The sequence below is a fragment of the Chanodichthys erythropterus genome, chromosome 15 (genome assembly GCF_024489055.1).
Source record: "Chanodichthys erythropterus isolate Z2021 chromosome 15, ASM2448905v1, whole genome shotgun sequence".
Lineage (NCBI taxonomy): Eukaryota > Metazoa > Chordata > Actinopteri > Cypriniformes > Xenocyprididae > Chanodichthys > Chanodichthys erythropterus.
Genome location: NC_090235.1, coordinates 29,547,218 through 29,566,687, shown reverse-complemented (window position 1 = coordinate 29,566,687; position 19,470 = coordinate 29,547,218). Strand labels below are relative to the sequence as shown.

The 19,470-nt window shown below is 36.5% G+C and overlaps 1 protein-coding gene across 2 annotated transcripts; it reads right to left on the bottom strand.

The window, feature by feature from the left end:
* Positions 1-1,228: 1,228 nt before the first annotated feature.
* Positions 1,229-15,044, bottom strand: mgat1b (alpha-1,3-mannosyl-glycoprotein 2-beta-N-acetylglucosaminyltransferase b). Of its 2 annotated transcripts, none has more exons than XM_067361348.1 (3): positions 14,523-15,044; positions 5,548-6,461; positions 1,229-3,255 (listed from the first exon to the last, which is right to left on the bottom strand). In XM_067361348.1, the coding sequence occupies exons 1-3, from the start codon at positions 14,530-14,532 to the stop codon at positions 2,554-2,556; spliced, it is 1,626 nt and encodes a 541-aa protein (XP_067217449.1). In that variant the 5' UTR covers positions 14,533-15,044; the 3' UTR covers positions 1,229-2,553. The 2 variants fall into 2 exon arrangements, with proteins under 2 accessions (XP_067217449.1, XP_067217450.1); XM_067361349.1 differs by lacking the exon at positions 14,523-15,044 and adding an exon at positions 12,293-12,410.
* Between the last annotated feature and the right edge of the window lie 4,426 nt (positions 15,045-19,470).

Here is a 19,470-nt window from a genome sequence, read left to right as displayed (position 1 = left end):
TACTTTCCTAATGTAGGTAACTAAAAACAACAGGTAGAACTGTCAGTGTGGGGTCACTTTAAGTATTTTGTTTAAAGAGAAAAAAATAAACATCCCCTTCCATTTTCAATTTCCCTTAAACAATTAGACCCCTACAGAGGCACTAAAGTGACAACATTTTTGTTACAATATTTATTAACATTATTTAAAAGAAATACAGCTGTTTGTTTTTCATGTTAGCTCAGATCTATTAAATGTTAACAGCTTCACGTTTGATTTTAGTAATTTTTTTACAGTGAGATGGTTTAAAAAATATTTTTTCCGTCTTAGTTCATGGTAACTAATGTAGTTAACTAATATCAACAAATGGAACAACCTTCAACTTTGTGATAAAATGAACAAAATTGAGTAACTTACCTAACACTGTTCGCAAATATGTTTTATTTTACATGGACGGAGAAGATGAAGTGGTTAGAGTTGCTGTGCAACTTGATCCACATAGGAGTTGGATGTCCATCAACTGAACTCGTGTCATCACCACATCGGGCGTTTCCAGCATAGACAGCTTTGTTTCAGTATAATAACCCGATCTAGTTTTGTTTGCATAAATCTTGCCAGACTGAGCTGTTTTTGTTTTGAAAAAATTTTGGTTTGAGACCAGCTGCTTACAAGAGCAAGTTTTCTGTCCCAGAACCACCTTTTCTGAGGTAAGAATTGCAAAACGTTTCCTGATTGGAATTTTCCCTTTTCCACCAAAAGAGTGGCTTGACATCAGCTCTTTTAAACAGTTGTCAAGTGTGAAAACACTATCTACATTGAAGTATTAAAGTGAATTAATTTCAACTACTTGTCCTTGAGCTGAGGAGGCTATATGATCAACAAATCAATCAGTCATGGTAGAAAATTTGATTCTCTGCTGCCTATTTCCCAGCAAAGATTAAGCAATCGGATTTATGGCTACAGAAACATAAAATGAGCGTACAGTTCATCTAATCGGTAACACACATCCTTTGGCTTTTCTAAAGTTGCTGTTGGTGGTACAAGAACAGGAAAAGAACATAGTAAAGCCAACAGCAATGAGCCATGAGACAGGAAGTCAACAGGACACAAGAGGAGTGAGAAAGGAAATCTGGAGCGAAAGAGACGTCAAAGGTGTCACAATGGCGCCTGAGTCTGTGTTGATGTGGGGGGTTTAGACAAATGATCCCTGGAAGGAAGTTACCAAATAAGATAAAACTGAAAACATCAACAAAAAACAGCATATACGGTCAAATATCAAAATAGTCTGTTTTATTCTCAATGTAATAAAGTTATAAACATGTCAGGCAGTGGTTTCACACTTCTTCATACTGCATATGCATTAATATCAGATCATTTCTCTCCCAAACATTTAAATACAGTACATTTAATTCAAATGTTTCATCTCATTTCTGGCCTACTGAAATCCATTCATTTCATCCGTATGAACATGTAAAGCGATTTCTATGACCACTGGTTTTGCAACAAACCTACAACATCTTTAAAAAACAATGAGAGCTCTCCCAGGCCAGGAAGAGCGGTTAAAACAAAAACAGGTTCAAGTACAGTACTTCAACAGAATGGCACAGAAGAGATGTCCAGAGATTTGGTATGTCAGTTACACAAGCCTTGAATAATTTCTGCCACAAGCTTGAACTTCATAGATTCAATGATGCTACATAAAAAGTCAAATGAACAAGTCTGCGCATTTATATGAATGCATCGATCAAACTGGACAACAATTATACACAATTTTCATTTATAATGATGTCAGGGACTAATAAAACTTGGACAAATGGAATTTAAACACTCAGATTGGTCTTTCAAAGGCTGAATCTCATGAAACATGTGAAGAAACATCTGGATATTGGGTTGTTTTTTCTTCATATAATACAGTAATACTGAATATTACAAAAAATAAAACTTTAAAAATCATTCCAGTAATGATAAATTGGGGGAAAAAAATGCTTGTGATGAAAATAATGTCCAAAAAAAAAAAAAAAGAATGGTCCCAAAAACAGGCTTCATTTTTCTTCTGTATATATGCAAATATAAAAATATTTTCTTCATTTGATTTTGGGGTGAGATGCGAGTTATCGTGAGATTCTCCCAAAAGACACTGTGGTAAGATAAAATATAAGACCTCTTGTATGCCGTTTGCATTGATGTTGAAACCAACAGAAAGGTCAGTATGTTCAAATAATAATAATAATATAAAAAAAAATCTGATCATTTTTCTCCATATCAGAATGAGCGATTCTGCATAGGAGCTGTTTGCAGCATAACTCCACTATTTTCTCTGAGGGAAGATTGTTGCATGATTCCTGCGCAAATACAATGCACCACCTTTTGTGCTGTTCCCAGCATGCCTGGAAGTTCCTCCATGACAAAACAGCAGTTATTTTATACTCACTTCTTAACGTTAAGCTTTTCTCTACTTTTTACACCCTGCCTCTGTTTTCTTTGGTTTGAGAGGGCGTTTCTCTCCTCCTTTACTTGTAATTATAGTTGTGAGTTTTCTCTTTCTCGTCTTTTGTGGTCTAAACTTCATCCTCCTCAGCTCCAGCTGGTGTCATATTTAGTCCAGCCCTCAGGGGGAGCCAGATAAATTCTTCGTCCACGGGATATAAAGCTGACTACGCCCCTGTAACCGGCACGGGGAACCCCTGACTTCAAGTCGTCCATAACTCCCAAGTTGCGGGCCAACACTTTAAAGCTGTCTCTGCTGGAGTACTGAACGCGAAACGGCCCAGAGCCTTTCAGGCTTCCACCTTGCTGTAGTTCCTCCACTTTCACCAAGGGGGCACTATACACTTCCTTTTCAAAGGTTTCATCGTACTTCTCCCTGACCAAGTAGGACAAGTCCAGTTTAGTGAAAGGCACAAATTCAGCATTGAGTTTTATGTAGCGCAGATACTGGTCAAAAAATTGACCCAAACTGACACCCTTCCGGCCAAAAGTTATAGTCCTTGAGATCTCGGGACGAATGCACGAGCGATCCTTCCGCTGCTCTGGGTGCCGCATCCAGTCGTCCCAGAATGCCTTGGGCCACTTAGGCTCTAACTCAGCCCAGACTTCCTTCAAAAGCATCCATCCAAGTCCAGGAAAGAAATCTGTTCGGTAAAGGAGGTCAGCCTTGCCTGGGTCGACCAGCCCATCCCGTCCATTATCATTCCAGGCGGAAATGCACCACAGAGTTGGATCCAATCTTAATATGGGGTAGAGTGCACGGAAATACTCAAAAAAGTCTGGGGCCACCTACAAGATGAAATGAAAGCAGTTTTAAGACATTAAGAGCTGATGATGAAAAAGACACTATTTCTAAATTATCTGGACAGAAATGGCTAGTTCACTCAAGGTCCTGGCAGTCTAGATGTGTTCAAAGGTGGTTAGGTGAACATGTGTTCAGCCAGCTGGCTGTTTTATAACAATGTAAAAAAATGTGTTTGGGCCTCAGGGAATCTCAATGGTGCTTAACTATGATGCTCAGTAGAGCTTTAGAGTTAATCCACTGACCAGTTAAATGTGCTAATCAAATAAGTACTATAACTGAAAAATATTTGTCCACCAAATCAAAGTCATGTGGCGACCAACAAATCTGGTGCAACCAGCATGCAGAAAAAAAGTAAACCGTGCAGAACCTCATGACTGCGTATTAAAGACAGTTATATACTCTGTGATTTTATTAATGACAAGGCATTTTTAGTGCTGGTTGTAAAATGTCATGTGGCGTAATTCCCCCAGATTTTTTTATTTTTTTTAATTATTACAAAAACATGAATACAAAGAGTACACTCTTAAAAACTATATTTCTGAAAGATTTGTCCATGCCATATTGATGGACATGTGTTACTTGTCATCAGTGATGGGAATAACGACATTATAAATAAACGGCATTACTTTTTTCAGTAACAAGTAATCAAACAAATTACTTTTTCTCCCGTTACAACGCTGTTACCGTTACTGACAATAAAATGCTGCATTACTATAATTGAGCTCACTGATGTGGTTTTTGTCCAAGGCTCTCTCTCAGCCATAGGACCTGCAAAGTTTTTTCTCTGATGTGTGTTGGGGTGGGACACGTAAGCTAGCTGATGAAGATTGGTGCGTAATGATAGACCTGTAAAGTCTTTTGTACAGGTTAGTCATACACAAATACAATTTTAAATAATGATAATAATGTACGATGCTCTGTTTGTGTGTGTCAGATGATGCGAGAGGAGCGCGAGCTCAAACCAGAATACCCTTTGTGACATGCTGGACCGAAAATGTGTGAAATAAGTTTTTTTCTAGTCGACTAGTAGTTGTTCATTTAAGCCATTAGTTAACATTTATATTAATTTAATTTCTTAAATACTGGAGAGAATAAACCATAATAATGAGCGTTTACGTAATATAGGCTATAGCGCATGCATAAAGCTTGCCATAAAGAACCTCCATGTCATGATTATATTTGCTTCTTATTTATTAAATCCAGGCAAATGGTTGATGAAACATTGATTAAAATTAAGATACAATTTTTACAAAATGAAATTCACTTTAAAGAAAGGTTTTCTAAAAAAAAAAACTAAACTTAATGAAGTGGTCAAAATCATGTCTGACCTACTCCATGTCACCTGATATATTGCACATCTTATGATGTATCCTAGCTGTTCACTTTTTATAATCAAATAGATTAATTTAAAAAACAGCATAGGCCTATTTAAACAAATATGAAACTATGTTTTCTTTAATGGCCACCGACACGAATACAGTACAGAGAAATGTCATGTCGTGAGCAAGAGCGGATCATGTGTCAGAAGTCGGATCAAGCAGAATTTATTTTTAGACTTATATTTAATATTGGGGGCATCCAAGTTATTTGACATATTTGAAAGGAAAAAAAGTAACACAAAAGTTACTTTCCCTGGTAATTAGTTACTTTTATAATGATGTAACTCAGTTACTATTTGTGATAAGTAACTAACTATAATTACTTTTTTAAAGTAACATGCCCAACACTGTTTGTCATTGACTCAGACATTTGAAGGTAACTCCATTTCCTCTTGAGTTTGGGAGGTTTACCATTTCAACAAAAAAAAAAAAAATGTAAATTCAGCACTGCCATGATTGCCATCAAAGCCATCACAGGACAAAGTAAAGAGTTTGCAAAAAGAAAAAAAAACCAAAACATGTTTGCCTGAATAGCAAAGTTAAACAAGGACCTTGATCCTTGCCTTTAGAGAAATCACGACAACAGAACTGGAGCTTTACTGCTGTCCTATTAATGGGTTTTTTGGGTGCATATTAGACTTTGTAATCAGTTCACCTGCGAGAATTTTCAAAGGAAAGGGTTCAGAAATGTGCAAATGAAAATATTCCCTCTGAGAGAGAGACAAGCTCTTATCAAAAATCCTCTCCATGAATTATAAAAGAGGAAAAATGTGACTTCCTTTCAGATGTGGTACTCTCATTAAGCAGATCTGGCTAACCTATAATGATGCTCAGATGCATGATGTATATGACAAAACTGAGTACTAATCATAAATGAAAACATATTCATGATCTTACCTCCAGGTCATCCTCCACAATGACCACTGTGGAGTAAGCAAAGACATTGAACACTTGGTTCAGTGCCCAACGGTAGTGCCTGGCGATCTTGTAGTAACCCTGGAACTTCCTGTGATCAGGTCGCACTGGAATATCCGCAAGATCCGGTTGGCTAATGTGGGTTATCTGACTGCCATAGGAGCCAATCACCCTTGCCGTATCTGCATGGCCACAGTCCTGGCTGACAATAATCGGGTAAAGCTCAGCAGAAGGACGGTACTGTATCAATTTATCCAAACTCCTCTTCACGGTTACCCTGTCACAGGCGATGACGAGAATTGGGATAATGATTTGAGGGCTTGGCTTAGTAAGGCCTACTTCATTTTCCACCATTTTCTTGTTCTCTTGGTCTAGTTTCTGCTCCTTCGTGACCAGCTGATGTGGCGTAACCATTATTGTCTGTGTATTTTTTGTAACAGTTTTTGTATCATCTACAATCTTATGACTTCGAAGAACTGCAGGAATCTGCTGAGGTTTTTTAGGCTCCTCAATGTTCTTCTCATCTTTTGTGTCCTCAGATTCTCTCTTTCCCAATTCTTTCCGCTGTTCCCATAGTTCCCTGTGACTCTGTATCTGTTTGAGGAGCTTCTTCTGAGTCTCCAGTTCTGATTCTACTTCTTCGGCCAATCTGATCACTTCGCCGGCCAATCCGTTAGCTCCACCCACTTGTGCTTTTCCGGCTCCCCATTCTTCACCAGCCCCTGGTTCAGCTCCGCCTCCCTCACCAAGTCGGCCAATGGGAGGCCTCCCCCATAAGAAGAGGAGGAGCAAGGCGTTCCAGGCGACAAACAGAAACGCTCCACACAAAATAAGAGATCCTTTTTTGCGAACCATGGCCCAGTGACACCACACAAGGGACCGAAGTGAGGAAAACGCTATAAATAGAGGAAAAAAAAGATATAAATTTAAAGATAACGATGAAACCAAAACTAAATAAAGGTACAGAACAGATAAGGCCTGTTTAATGCCTTATGATGCACATCTTTTTGTATTTACATGTATTTACATGTATTTACCGATTTTGATCAAATAATAGCAAGAATAAAGAAAATCTGCTGCATCTGAGAAACAATGTTTATTTAGTATTGTACACAATATTCAGAAAAATTGTTGAAAATTTGGGATATAGGTTAATTCATTAATTTGAACACTATTTATTTGAAGTATTATTTTACTAAGATATATATAGTTTTGGTAATTTTTTGTATTTTTTATGTTATATACACTTACTGGCCACTTTATTAGGTACACCTGTTCAACTGCTTGTTAACACAAATATCTAATCAGCCAATCACATGGCAGCAACTCAATGCATTTATTCATGTAGACATGGTCAAGATGATCTGCTGAAGCTCAAACTGAGCATCAGAATGGAAAGAAATGTGATTTAAGTGACTCTGAACGTGGCATGGTTGTGAGTGCCAGGCGAGCTGGTCTGGGTATTTCAGAAACCGCTGATCTACTAGGATTTTCAAGCACAACCATCTCTAGGGTTTACAGAGAATGGTCTGAAATAGAGAAAATATCCAGTGAGCAGCAGTTCTGTGGCTAAAAATGCCTTGTTGATGCCAGGGGTCAGAGGAGAATGGCCAGACTGGTTGGAGCTGATAGAAAGGCAACAGTAACTCAAATAACCACTCGTTACAACCGAGGTCTCTGAACGCACAACATGTCAAACCTTGAAACAGATTGGCTACTGCAGCAGAAGAACACACCGGTGCCCCTCCTGTCAGCTAAGAACAGGAAACTGAGGCTACAATTTGCACAGGCTCACCAAAATTGGTCAATAGAAGACTGAAAAAACATTGCCTGGTCTGATGAGTCTAGAATTCTGCTGCGACATTCAGATAGTAGGGTAAGAATTTGGCATAAACAGCATGAAAGCATGGATCCACCCTGCCTTGTATAAACAGTTCAGGCTGCTGGTGGTTGTGTAATAGTGTGGGGGATAGTTCCTTGGCACACTTTTTTGCCTTTTAGTACCAATTGAGCACCCTATAAATGCCTACCTGAGTACTGTTGCTGACCATGTCCATTCCTTCATGACCACAGTGTACACATCTTCTGATGGCTACTTCCAGCAGGATAACACGCCATGCCACAAAGCTCAAATCATCTCAAACTGGTATCCTGAACATGACAATGAGTTCACTATACGCAAATGGCCTCCACAGTCCCCAGATCTCAATCCAATAAAGACCTTTGGGATGTGGTGGAACGCGAGATTCACATCATAAATGTGCAGCCGACAAATCTGCAGCGACTGCGTGTTGCTATCATGTCAATATAGAACAAAATCTCTGAGGAATGTTTCCAGAACATTGTTGAAACTATGCCACAAAGAATTAAGGAGAGCTTGATCTGAAAATATATCATAAATAATACAATCATTTGATATAAGAGATATATTTAGAATTATATTAATTAATAACAATAATAATTATTATTATTTTATATATTAAAATGTATTTTTTACAGACTTTAAAGTGTCAGTGTTAACTCTGTCTAAGGCAAGTAACGTATATGCAGAATTTCTGTCATTTGAAAAACAGCTCACTGCAGTTGTGATGAATTGAAGCCAGTTACCCACAAGTCAACCACAATCTCATGATGGCTCCAACTACATTTATCACTGCATGTCTTGTCTTTACATCATGTCAAAATGGTGTTTAGATGGGAAATATTGGGCCATGTAAAGAAGTTTATCGCAGTATGATCACCCTTAAATCTTTCATTCACTAACAGTCTCGCCTATATTTCATCTGTACAACAGCTGCCTTCATCTCGAACACAAATTAGAGTATTTCATTCACGCTTCTCCACAGGAGGGCTTTAGGAAGTACAAACTTCCCAGCATGCTTTGAAAACTATGCAAACCCAGCTCTTGGCAGGCTGAGGGCACTCCAGAGTAATTAAAACTGACAGTTTGATCAGACCGCCGTGCGCCATCATTGCGATAGAGCACTCCGTAATTATCATGACAGTCAATGATTTTTTTCAGTCGAGTGAACTGAACCAAAAATCACTAAGATATCACGTTAAACCATCCTGCTGTGCTTCTCAGAGAAAGTCTGGATCCCAATTAGCTGATGCGTTTCATGACCCCACATGTCTATGGGCAGCAGGGGCATGCTACTAACAAGGGCTAGCCTATTTTTTCTAAGTCAGCCAGACCAACATAATTTGTATACCAGAAAGGAATTTCCTTCTAAATGAGGCCTACAATTCCCGAGAGTGAAATTCAGAAAGATTCGGTCTATATGATGTCAGTTTCATTACAGTGCCAACAAGTGTGGTTACCATTGTGTCGTGATCTATGAACAGAAGTCTGTCATTGGCAAAAGAAGAGTCTCTGCGCGCTGCCAGCCAGGCAGAACTGAACATCCGTCCGCCCTAAAACAGAAACGTGGCATTGCCCAATGGTTCCTGTGTGGATTTATGAGGTCATACATTTTCTTTGAGTAAGCACTTTTTCATTAGACTCAAAACCCATGGCACTCATGAAGGATGGCAAAAATTATGCAAGCACTATCTGCGTAAGAAAAACAACATTACCCAGGTGGACTCCAGCACTGGATACTGAAATTGAGAAAGACAGAGTGGCAGTATCGATCCCTGAGAGGGAAATACACGTGCAAAGGTCACATGGAGTCTAATAATCTGGTAAATTACCAATTTTTATTTCTACTAGTGGACACCTAGTAGTTTTTTCACGAGCCGATACTCATACTTTTAGTCAATATACACTACCATTAAAAGGAATTTTTAGTATTTTTGAAAAAAAGTCTCTTTTATTTGATAAAAATGTTTAAATAACATAAAAATAACTAATTTATTTTAAAATATAATTTATGATGGCAAAGCTGAATTTTCAGCAGTCTTCAGTGTTACATGATCCTTCAGAAATCAGTCTAATATGATGATTTAATGCTCAAGAAATATTTCTTATTATCATCAATGTCAAAAACAGTTGAGCTGCTTAATATTTTTGCAGAAACAGTGATACATTTCTTCATGATTCTTTGATGAATAAAGTTCAAACAGTATTTATCTGAAATAGAAATATTTTGCAACAATGCAAGGGTATTTTCAGACCTGTAGATCATTTGCTTTGTTCCAAAGCAGGGATTAAAATTATTACAATGTTGCAATTTCTTCTTGGTTCGGTTTGCTTTCACAAGGCAACATTTATAATTGGACCAAAATCACTACATTTTGTGTATGGTTTTTATATTACTTTATCATTTTGAGCATGAATCAAGGCTTTGTCGAGGCAACATTCTTACCTTGTAGGTGTGCTTTGACTTTGCTCCAGGTTAACCCACTTTATCAAAAACAAACACTGCTGCTTTTCACACAATGTCTGTTGGGTCGGATTGATTTCTTACTACAAGTGAACAGCTCCAGAGTTCGTTTTCCAGTGGGCAAGGACTACCTCGTTTGAGCAAACTCAGACTGATTGTTTTGGTGCAGATTTGAGTGCAATTGCAGTTTTAATATGCCTAAACAACCAAAGAAATGGAGAACATGCAACTGGTTTCGAAACAAATGCTCCAAATGAGCCAGGTGTGAAAACCCCCTAAAACACTTTACTGTCATTTTTGCTCAATTTAATGTATCCTTGCTGAACAAAAGTATCAGTTTCTTTTAAAAAAAGATCTCACTGACCCCAAATTTCTGAAGGGTAGTGTACATGCACCGAGATATAATAATATTTAACAATAGGATATGAGATGTACACAAAATTGCAGAAATTAGCATTAATATAATCTCTAAAATTAGGGTTAGTTCAGACAAAAATTAAAATAATGTAATTTATTACTCACCCTCATGTCGTGCTACACCCGTAAGACCTTCGTTCATCTTCGGAACACAAATTAAGATATTTTTGATTAAATCAGATGGCTCAGTGAAGCCTGCATAGACAGCAATGACACTTCCTCTCTCAAGATCCATAAAGGTACTAAAAACATATTTAAATCAGTTCATGTGTGTACATTGGTTCTACCTTAATATTATAAAAAGTGATGAGAAAATTTGTGCGCCAAAAAAATAACACTGCCGATTTCATAACACTGCTTCTTGAAGCTTCTGAGCTTTAGGAATAAAATCAGTGGATCGGATGCCAAAGTCACGTGATTTCAGCAGATTAATACGTGATCCGAATCACTGATTCGACTCAAAAGATTCATAATGCTCTTAAGCAGTGTTTTGATATCGGCCATCACTAGATATTATTAAAAAGTTGTTTTTTGGCGCACAAAAAATATTAAGATAGAACCACTAAACTCACATGAACTGATTTAAATATGTTTTTAATACCTTTATGGATCGTGAAAGAGGAACTGTCATTGCTGTCTATGCAGGCCTCACTGAGCCATCGGATTTCAACAAAAATATCTTAATTTGTGTTCTGAAGATGAAGGTCTTATGGATGTAGAATGACCTGAGGTGAGTAATTAATGACATTATTTTCATTTTTGGGTGAACTAACCCTTTAAATCTGATCATCATATAAAGTGATTATGTCTCTTCAAAAGACTTGGATTAAATAAAGTGATTCATATGATTTATTTTACAATCACTTTATAATCATTTTGTACAGTTAGAGTAATAGCCTTTGAATGGATGGACAGAAATCTCTCAGATTTCATTAAAATATCTTCATTCATTGTCAAAGATGAACAAAAGTCTTTTGGGTTTGGAATGGCAGAGTGAGTAAAAGATGACAGAACTTTCATTTTTGGGTGAACTCTTCCTTTAATCAAAAGAAACAAGGTTAAAAAAAAAAGTAACAATCTGCACCTGAAGCAGTGAAGCAAAATCTTTCCACAGGAAATCTACAACTAAAAACGACCTGCTTTCCTTTCTGACATAAGTCAGATACTGTTCAGCTAGTGAAATAAACTGTTCAATGACAAAGTCCATTCATTGTTTGTGACAGACACTGAGCCGCACACAAAAGTCAATACGGGGTCATAAGACTGCTCGTCATTCTATGAAGTCCACACATGAAACACTGTGAACATCAATTCAAACATTGATAAAAAATTCCCGTTTCATATACCACCAGTTCTAAAGGGTTAAACGACACTATGAAACAGCTTAAGAGTTACAATGTGACAACGGACATCAAAAGACAACCTAATAAAGTGCTTTGCACAGGAAAGGTGTCTGCTGTGCCATTAATAACCTCAGTAATCTTCTGGCATCAAGCAAGTAACTAATCTCCACTTAACCCTGTTAGTAAAGATGTCTAAGGCTAACTTATCTGTACTCACTCACAAAACTACAATCAGCAGGACAGATGGAACCATTTAGGCCTTGATAGGTTTGAAACTCGCCTCATCATGCCTTTTCCTGAGGAATAAACAAGATAGAAACACAACCAGTTGCCTGTTGCGCCTGCACACATGCTTTAAAGTGTAAAGTTTCATCAAAAACACCTGGAATCAGATGTGTCCACTAAACAAGACTTTTAACTGGCAAAAGACATCCATACAAGCCTGTACATACAAAGAATTCTAAAGAAAGAGCGTTTCGAATGAGTAAAAGAGTAAAACATTATATATACAAAAAGCAAGAGACGCCCAGAGACCATGAAGACAGCCAATCAAATCAGCCACAAAGTAAAACAAGATGCACAAAAGATGGTTATTTTGTAATGGATCATGTGGAACAGATAAGAGGTATTGTTAAGCATTACCTGGACACAGAGCAGTCTATGTTTCCACGTCTCTCCCCCAACTATTCACAAGGAGCTGATCAGCAAGAAACAGATGAGCGAAAGGGGAGGGGAACAGAAAGGAAAGGGGAGGGAAGTACTGTACCCATGTAAAGAGCCAACACTGCCAGTTAACGCTCCAAAGAACTTTTAACACCCTCCTTCACTCGCATTTACACATGTGACACCCTGAAAGGTTCATTCACTCGCTTATAAAGATGGAATTTCAGCTCTAAACATGAAGGAACTCATGTTTAGAAATGTTGGGTTAAACTTGAAAATAAGATGTAGAATTACAATTAGATTTTCCTACTAAAATGCACAACGGAAACCATAATTATTGTTAAAGTATTGCAACAGTTTCGGTTACTAAAATAAAATGGTGGGAACTTGACCTTAGCCAACATTGAAAAATGACAGGAATATTTTCTTAACCTTAAACTGTTTGTAGGTGATCTCCTATTCATTTATTATTATTATACAGATGAATACAGTCAGTTCTGGTTAGTGTTATTTTAGTATAATTTACTATTATAGTACTTAACATTTTGAATTTGCTTTTATTTTTATTTTCAGTTTTAATTTTATTTTAGGATTTGGTATTTTGTTATGTGCGTTGCCATTTTTGTTAAATATTTCAATTTAGCTTTAAGTTTTAAGTCATCATAGTAGCTTACTTCAGTCATTTTAGTACTTCAAATTAAACTTATTTCAGTTAATTGCAAAGGCAACATTTTTTTTTTAAGTTCAAGATTTTCATCTAATATTTACATTTTAATTCAGCTTCTTTTCAAAGAACACAAACGGTTATTAAAGGATTAGTCCACTTTTAAATAAACTTTTCCAGATAATTTACTCACCCCCATGTCATCCAAGATGTCCATGTCTTTCTTTCTTCAGTCAAAAAGAAATGAAGGTTTTTGATGAAAACATTCCAGCATTATTCTCCTTATAGTGGACTTCAATGGCCTCCAGACGGTTGAAGGTCAAAATTAGAGTTTCAGTGCAGCTTCAAAGGACTTTAAATGATACCAGATGAGGAATAAGCGTCTTATCTAGCAAAACGATCGGTCATTTTCGAAAAAATACAACTGTATATGCTTTATACTTTATTTTAACTTATAAATATATGTAAGTTGAATAGGCAGAGGCAGAGGACATACAGCGTAAGCGTTTTGAAAAATGCGGAAACGGGAAGTACGTTCAAGGCGATATTTTGTGTTTATAAAGCATATACAGTTGTATTTTTTTTCGAAAATGACCGATCGTTTCGCTAGGTAAGACCCTTATTCCTTGTCTGGTGTCGTTTAATGCCCTTTGAAGCTGCACTGAAACTGTAATTTTGACCTTCAACCGTCTGGAGGCCATTGAAGTCCACTATAAGGAGAATAATGCTGGAATGTTTTCATCAAAAACCTTCATTTCCTTTCGACTGAAGAAAGAAAGACATGAACATCTTGGATGACATGGGGGTGAGTAAATTATCTGGAAAAGTTTATTTAAAAGTGGACTAATCCTTTAATAGTTTTAGTTAACAATAATAGCGCTGATCCTGGTCCTTGAATTTGATTGGTCGAGCTCAAATAAAATATTTATTAATTATATATATATATATATATTATTACACTTCTTTTTTTACATGTTATTTGCATACTGTATTGTATATTACATTATATAATATATCATATATATATCATATATTATATATATATATATATATATATAAACTAATTACAACTCGCATGATTTTTTTTTTTTTTTTTTAACAAAGCACTTAAACAAAGAATTACGCGACATGAACTTCTCATGTGTTTGTCTGAGGGGTGAAAGTAAGTAGTGCAAGATGACGTGGCATCATTGTTTAACTTGAACATGTTTGACCGGTGAAGTGAGTGAGTCCCACAGCTGAGGTCTATCATCACAAACTCTAGCAGAAGGTCCAGAACACACAGTACTGACTGGACACGATGTTAAAGGTTCAACTGGACCGACTTCCCCTTTTAATCCTCAGAAAAAGATCTACTGCACTAAACCTGCCTGAAGCTACAACTCATGCCAGAATACGAGGGTCATCTTGAGAAGTATGTATTCACAGATGCATTCCGGTCTTTAACATAAACAGTTTCGCATTCACACTGGGAAAATCACAGAGGTTTTTAATATAACAGTGGCTAACACTTGTATACACACCACAAACCACGACCGCTCTCACCTTTCATCATCTCTGAACAGGATGGGGTTAAACAGCGGTATGGCCGTGACCGAGGAGATGGAGACCGTCAGAATAAAAGCTTCACTTTTCACTCTTCATCATCATCATCCTCATCGGTCGCCTTCACTCGGCGCTGCTGTCAATATTCGGCTTTCTCCATTCCTGCAGCTGTCGCCCATTTCCCTCTCTACCCGAGTGTGTGTGCGCTCTGTGTTTTACATCCGGTAAGGTCTGCAGCAGTCTAAGCTGGCGAGGTGAGGACGTGCGGTTTCGGACTCTTGTTTAAACGTCCGTCTTTGCAGTTATGCACTGATGGAGAGCTTCATTTGACGCCGCCGCTCTGTGTGTGTACAGTCAAAGCGATTCTCCACTTCCGGATTGACTCATTAAGTAGGACCCGCCCCCCTCGCGCTTCCCTCCCCTTCGCCATTTCCCTAGCAACAAGATGCCTTAGCAACCGTCGCGAGGTGGTGATGGGCACATGAATGATTGTAATATCTGCAGTAAATTCATAAACAATGAATCTCATGAAAACAAAAATGTCCGGGTCATTATCAACACAATATCAAAAGATAAAGAAAAAAATGAATATTTACTTTAGCCTATTTTGGGGATTTGTTTTACATTGTAACATTATTATTATTATGACAATCAAGAACATGTAATGCAAAAAAGAAAAAGAAAAAAAAGTCCATTAGTGTATCATTATTATTTTTTTTAAATAGACCATAAGTTAACCCTAGTACTAGGTTTGAAATCTCAATCAGGGGTCAAATTGACCCTTAATGGATTCAATACAATATCTAAAAATTATGAAAAACAACAACAACAACAAAACCTGTAAAAATGTAAGGCGGGACTTGATTTTGCCTAAATTGATTGGATTGTTGTTGTTTGCTATTGCTGTGATCTCATGTGAGTGACAGGTTCCGACCTCTTACCAGAAACACATCATTAAAAGGGCATATGAATTTAAAAAAGTAACAATGTGCACAGATAAATCATTTATAATACTGCAATATTCCATAAAAAACAAGAATTGTCAATTTTGACACTTCTCAAACATTACAACCAAAAAATAAAAAATAAACATGCTACATATAAATATTAACATGACTATTATAAACAGTATTGCAACAATTTTTTTAAACATTAAAAAAAAAGAAGTAATATTTCATACAGTAGAAGTGTGGAAAAGCTTTTCTTCTGTGCTTTCCTGAAGCTCAAAAGAGTAGAGAGTGTGCTAGCAATGCCAAGATTATGGTTCGAATTCCAGCAAACAGAAAAAAAGAAACCTGCAAACATCATAATCATAATAGAAATTTTGTATGCACAGATATACCACAAAATATCATGGTATCAACACTTTGCCGGTATTTTCCATTATTCTAAATGAGAAAAGGTCATAAAATTGCAAGCAAAACATCAGAATTAGTTCACTTCAGAATGAAAATGTCCTGATAATTTACTCACTCCAATGTCATCCAAGATGTTTATGGCTTTCTTTCTTCATTCAGAAAAAAATTACGGTTTTTGAGGAAAACATTCCAGGATTTTTCTCCATATAGTGGACTTCAACAGTTACCAACGGGTTGAAGGTCCGAAATGCAGCTTCAAAGGGCTCTACATGATCCCAGCCGAGGAATAAGAGTCTTATCTAGCGAAATAATCTGTCAGGAATCTGCAGGACCTGAATGATTTTTCTGAAGAACAGAGCTCAGTTTAATTGCTCAGGACAAATAAGGGACTCATGAACAACCATCACAAAACAGCCGTAGATCATCCAGGTAACCACACATAGTATTGAGAATCTATTGTTTTGTCTTGTGAACTAAATGCAAACATCTTTTATGTAAAATAACATGCATTTTGTATGATCTCTCTTATTCTGCTCTCTGATTCTGCAAGTGGTTCACTTACTTTTTCTTGCAACTGTATTATATATACAGCTATGGAAAAAATTAAGAGACCACTTAACATTGATTTCTGAACTTGGAGTGGTCTCTTAATTTTTTCCATAGCTGTATATATATATTTGTTTGAATAGTGCAAATGGCTTTGTCACTTTTTCTAAACTTTCTATCTAAATGCACAAAATTTGAGTTTTGAGTTTTAGAGGTCTTGCTGGCCAGGTCTGCATGTGTATGACTTTTCCTCTTTTGGTTAAGAAAGCACTTGCTCACTGTTGCTCCATACATTATAATAACTCATTGCTCATATTTCATTACCAGCACAATGAAAAAACACATTACTGTTCAGAAGACCCTTGACCGAATTATCATGACTCCATCGATGAAGAAACAAACATGGTAGATTAGAAGGAATCATGAAATTGAGGACAACACACAGTATGACCTAGATGAGAATGCAACTGATGGGGAAGATATGAATGATGAAGAAGAGCTCCCTGCTGAGATACTTTCATCCAGAGATTAGGCAACGATGACACAATTAACAATGAGGACACCTACTGCATACACACAGAACTGTCTTGTTTTGACACGTGCTTGTGTTTGATAAGGTTAGTGTGTTGCATAACAGAGATAATGTAATTGATATAAAATGTAGCAACATTAGGACGGTGTAATAAAAAATATGTAACCAAACTGATATTTTCACAATCATTTTAACTCTGGTATTTATAAATACAGGTTGAGATGAATGTTAGTGGTTACATTTTGAATGGGAACAGTATAGTCGTAATACTATATCTTTTATAATAATAGTAGTCTAGGCCTAATAGTAGTAGTTGTACTGGGTGATAAACAATATCATATGGAGACTGCGATGAAATTTACGTTGATAGTCATAAGCTCTTGCTATTTTTACTCGATATGGATTCATCCCACAGCAGAAATAAACACGACAACAGCCAGTCAGTGCATGTTCCTAATAAGTGATTTCTGCGTGTATCTGTGTGAATAAATGGTGAGGTTTCGTCTGATACACAAACATGACACTCACAGTGTTTTCAGCGTCTGCCGTCTCAATATATGAGGTCTGAACACATTAACTTCATCTCCAGAGCTGCTTTGAGAATCACTTTACAAGCTTTTCACCGTTTCATTTGAGAAATACCATTAAATACAAACTGAAACTGAAACTAAAACAGAAAGATCTTCACAATTTAACTTCTAAAACAAACTTCACAGTTTAACTTTAAGAAATATATCACTGCTGTATACTATAATGTAAGCTACTTCTCAAATAATAATAATAATTATAATAATATTTCTAAGGAATATCATACAACCAAGATATTTTTTCACCCATGTTTTAAATTTATACCAGTTCTGTTGTGCAGCACCTTATTTGTCAAAAAATGTTTAAAAGCTTGGTTAAATTATTAAAGTTTATATAAATTTGTATTACTTTACAAAACACAATATCTCAAAAAATAAATAAATAAAATGGATTTTATGGGGCCCTAAATTATAGCAACAAACAAGTTTACATTCATTCTCAGGGTCTAACATGTGGAAAGCATTTCCTTCTCCTTTAATGGTAAATGAATATCATGATAAATATCGATATGGCATAAAATGGAAAAAATATTGTGATAATATATTTGGCCATATTAGCCCTAAGTAATAGTAGTAATACATACACATACCTTTTATAATAATAATAATAACAATAATAATAATAATAATAATAATAATAATAATAATATGCATAATACTATATACATATTTATAAAACGTTTAGTTCCTGTCCTTGATTCTGATTGGTCACGATAAAACACGGCTATGACCGCTTCACCCAACGGTTCTGTGTATCACTACACAACACCCTTAGCAACTTAATACAGTAAGCTTCAATTAACAATATTGAGAACAAACAGTTTATTTAGAAGAGTATGGTGAGAATGAGATCGAGTGAGCGAGATTATTACCTGCATTCAGATTTAGCATTTTCCTTCAGGTCAGTCCTATGTTCATAATAAAAAATCTGTTTAAATGTCCGATGTATTATCTTGTCCTTTTAACAGTTAAGGGGTTTTCCCATGACTGACAGTGCTAGTCAAAGCATTTCAGTTGAGCCTTGTTTCGTGTTCACATCAATTCAGTCTTTGCTACTGACTGACACACTCATAAAGAGTCTTTGGGGCCAATTAAACAGAATGTGTCTTTGCGTCTAAAACGCAAGACACAGCGCTCAGGAATGGTTTTAAAAAAAGCGCAGCAAGAACGCTAGGGTTTTGAGACGTGCTTTTGAGACATGATGCAATAACGGAAATAATAGAATAGGCAAACAGCAGAATTGACAGAAACGAGCTTTTAGATGGAAAAAAAGATAATAATGAGCACCTCCTCCGCCATGTTGTCGTCAAATAAAACAGTTGTCATGTCAACTTGCCCCGCCTCCGAGTTCTTCTGATTGGTCCACTGTTTTGGAACTGATATTGATGAGCGGTGCTGCGTGTAAAAGTTGAAATTCTTTTACCTTGACAAGGCGTCTTAAAAATGCGGCGTTCATGTGCGAAGATATGAGACGTGAGCGTAACGGTCATGCATGTCCGTCAAGTGCGTGTTTACATTGAAAAACAATGGGAAAGTACCGCATTGGAATCAGATTGGAATATAAAAACGTGTTCTTTGTGAATGGCCTCTTTGCCGCCATCTAATGGCATAATAACGTAACTTCTGTTGCTGTTCGCAGTCAGGGACTATTTTTTCCGATGAAAGGAATGCTTTTAGTGAAGGTTTACTTCATGAAAGTTGCATTAATATATATATTTGGCTTTAATATTTGTATTGTGTGGTAACCGTTTTATAAAAGCAATAAGGTACTCAAGGCTGGTGCTATATCGTGAATAAGTCACAGCTGAAGATTTTTTTCCCCCTTCATATCTAATTGAGAGCATAGAACTGATTAATTAATGAAGCATAGATGAGGTGTTTATTTACAAAAAAAAAAAAAAAAAAAAAAAAATTAAAAGTCTTCT

What these genes read in the sequence shown, in the direction of transcription:
- mgat1b (XM_067361348.1), bottom strand. An exon ending in TTGTGGAGGATGACCTGGAG is followed by an intron (nt 3,256 to 5,547) that starts GTAAGATCATGA and finishes TTCATCTTGTAG; the next exon opens with GTGGCCCCAGACTTTTTTGA.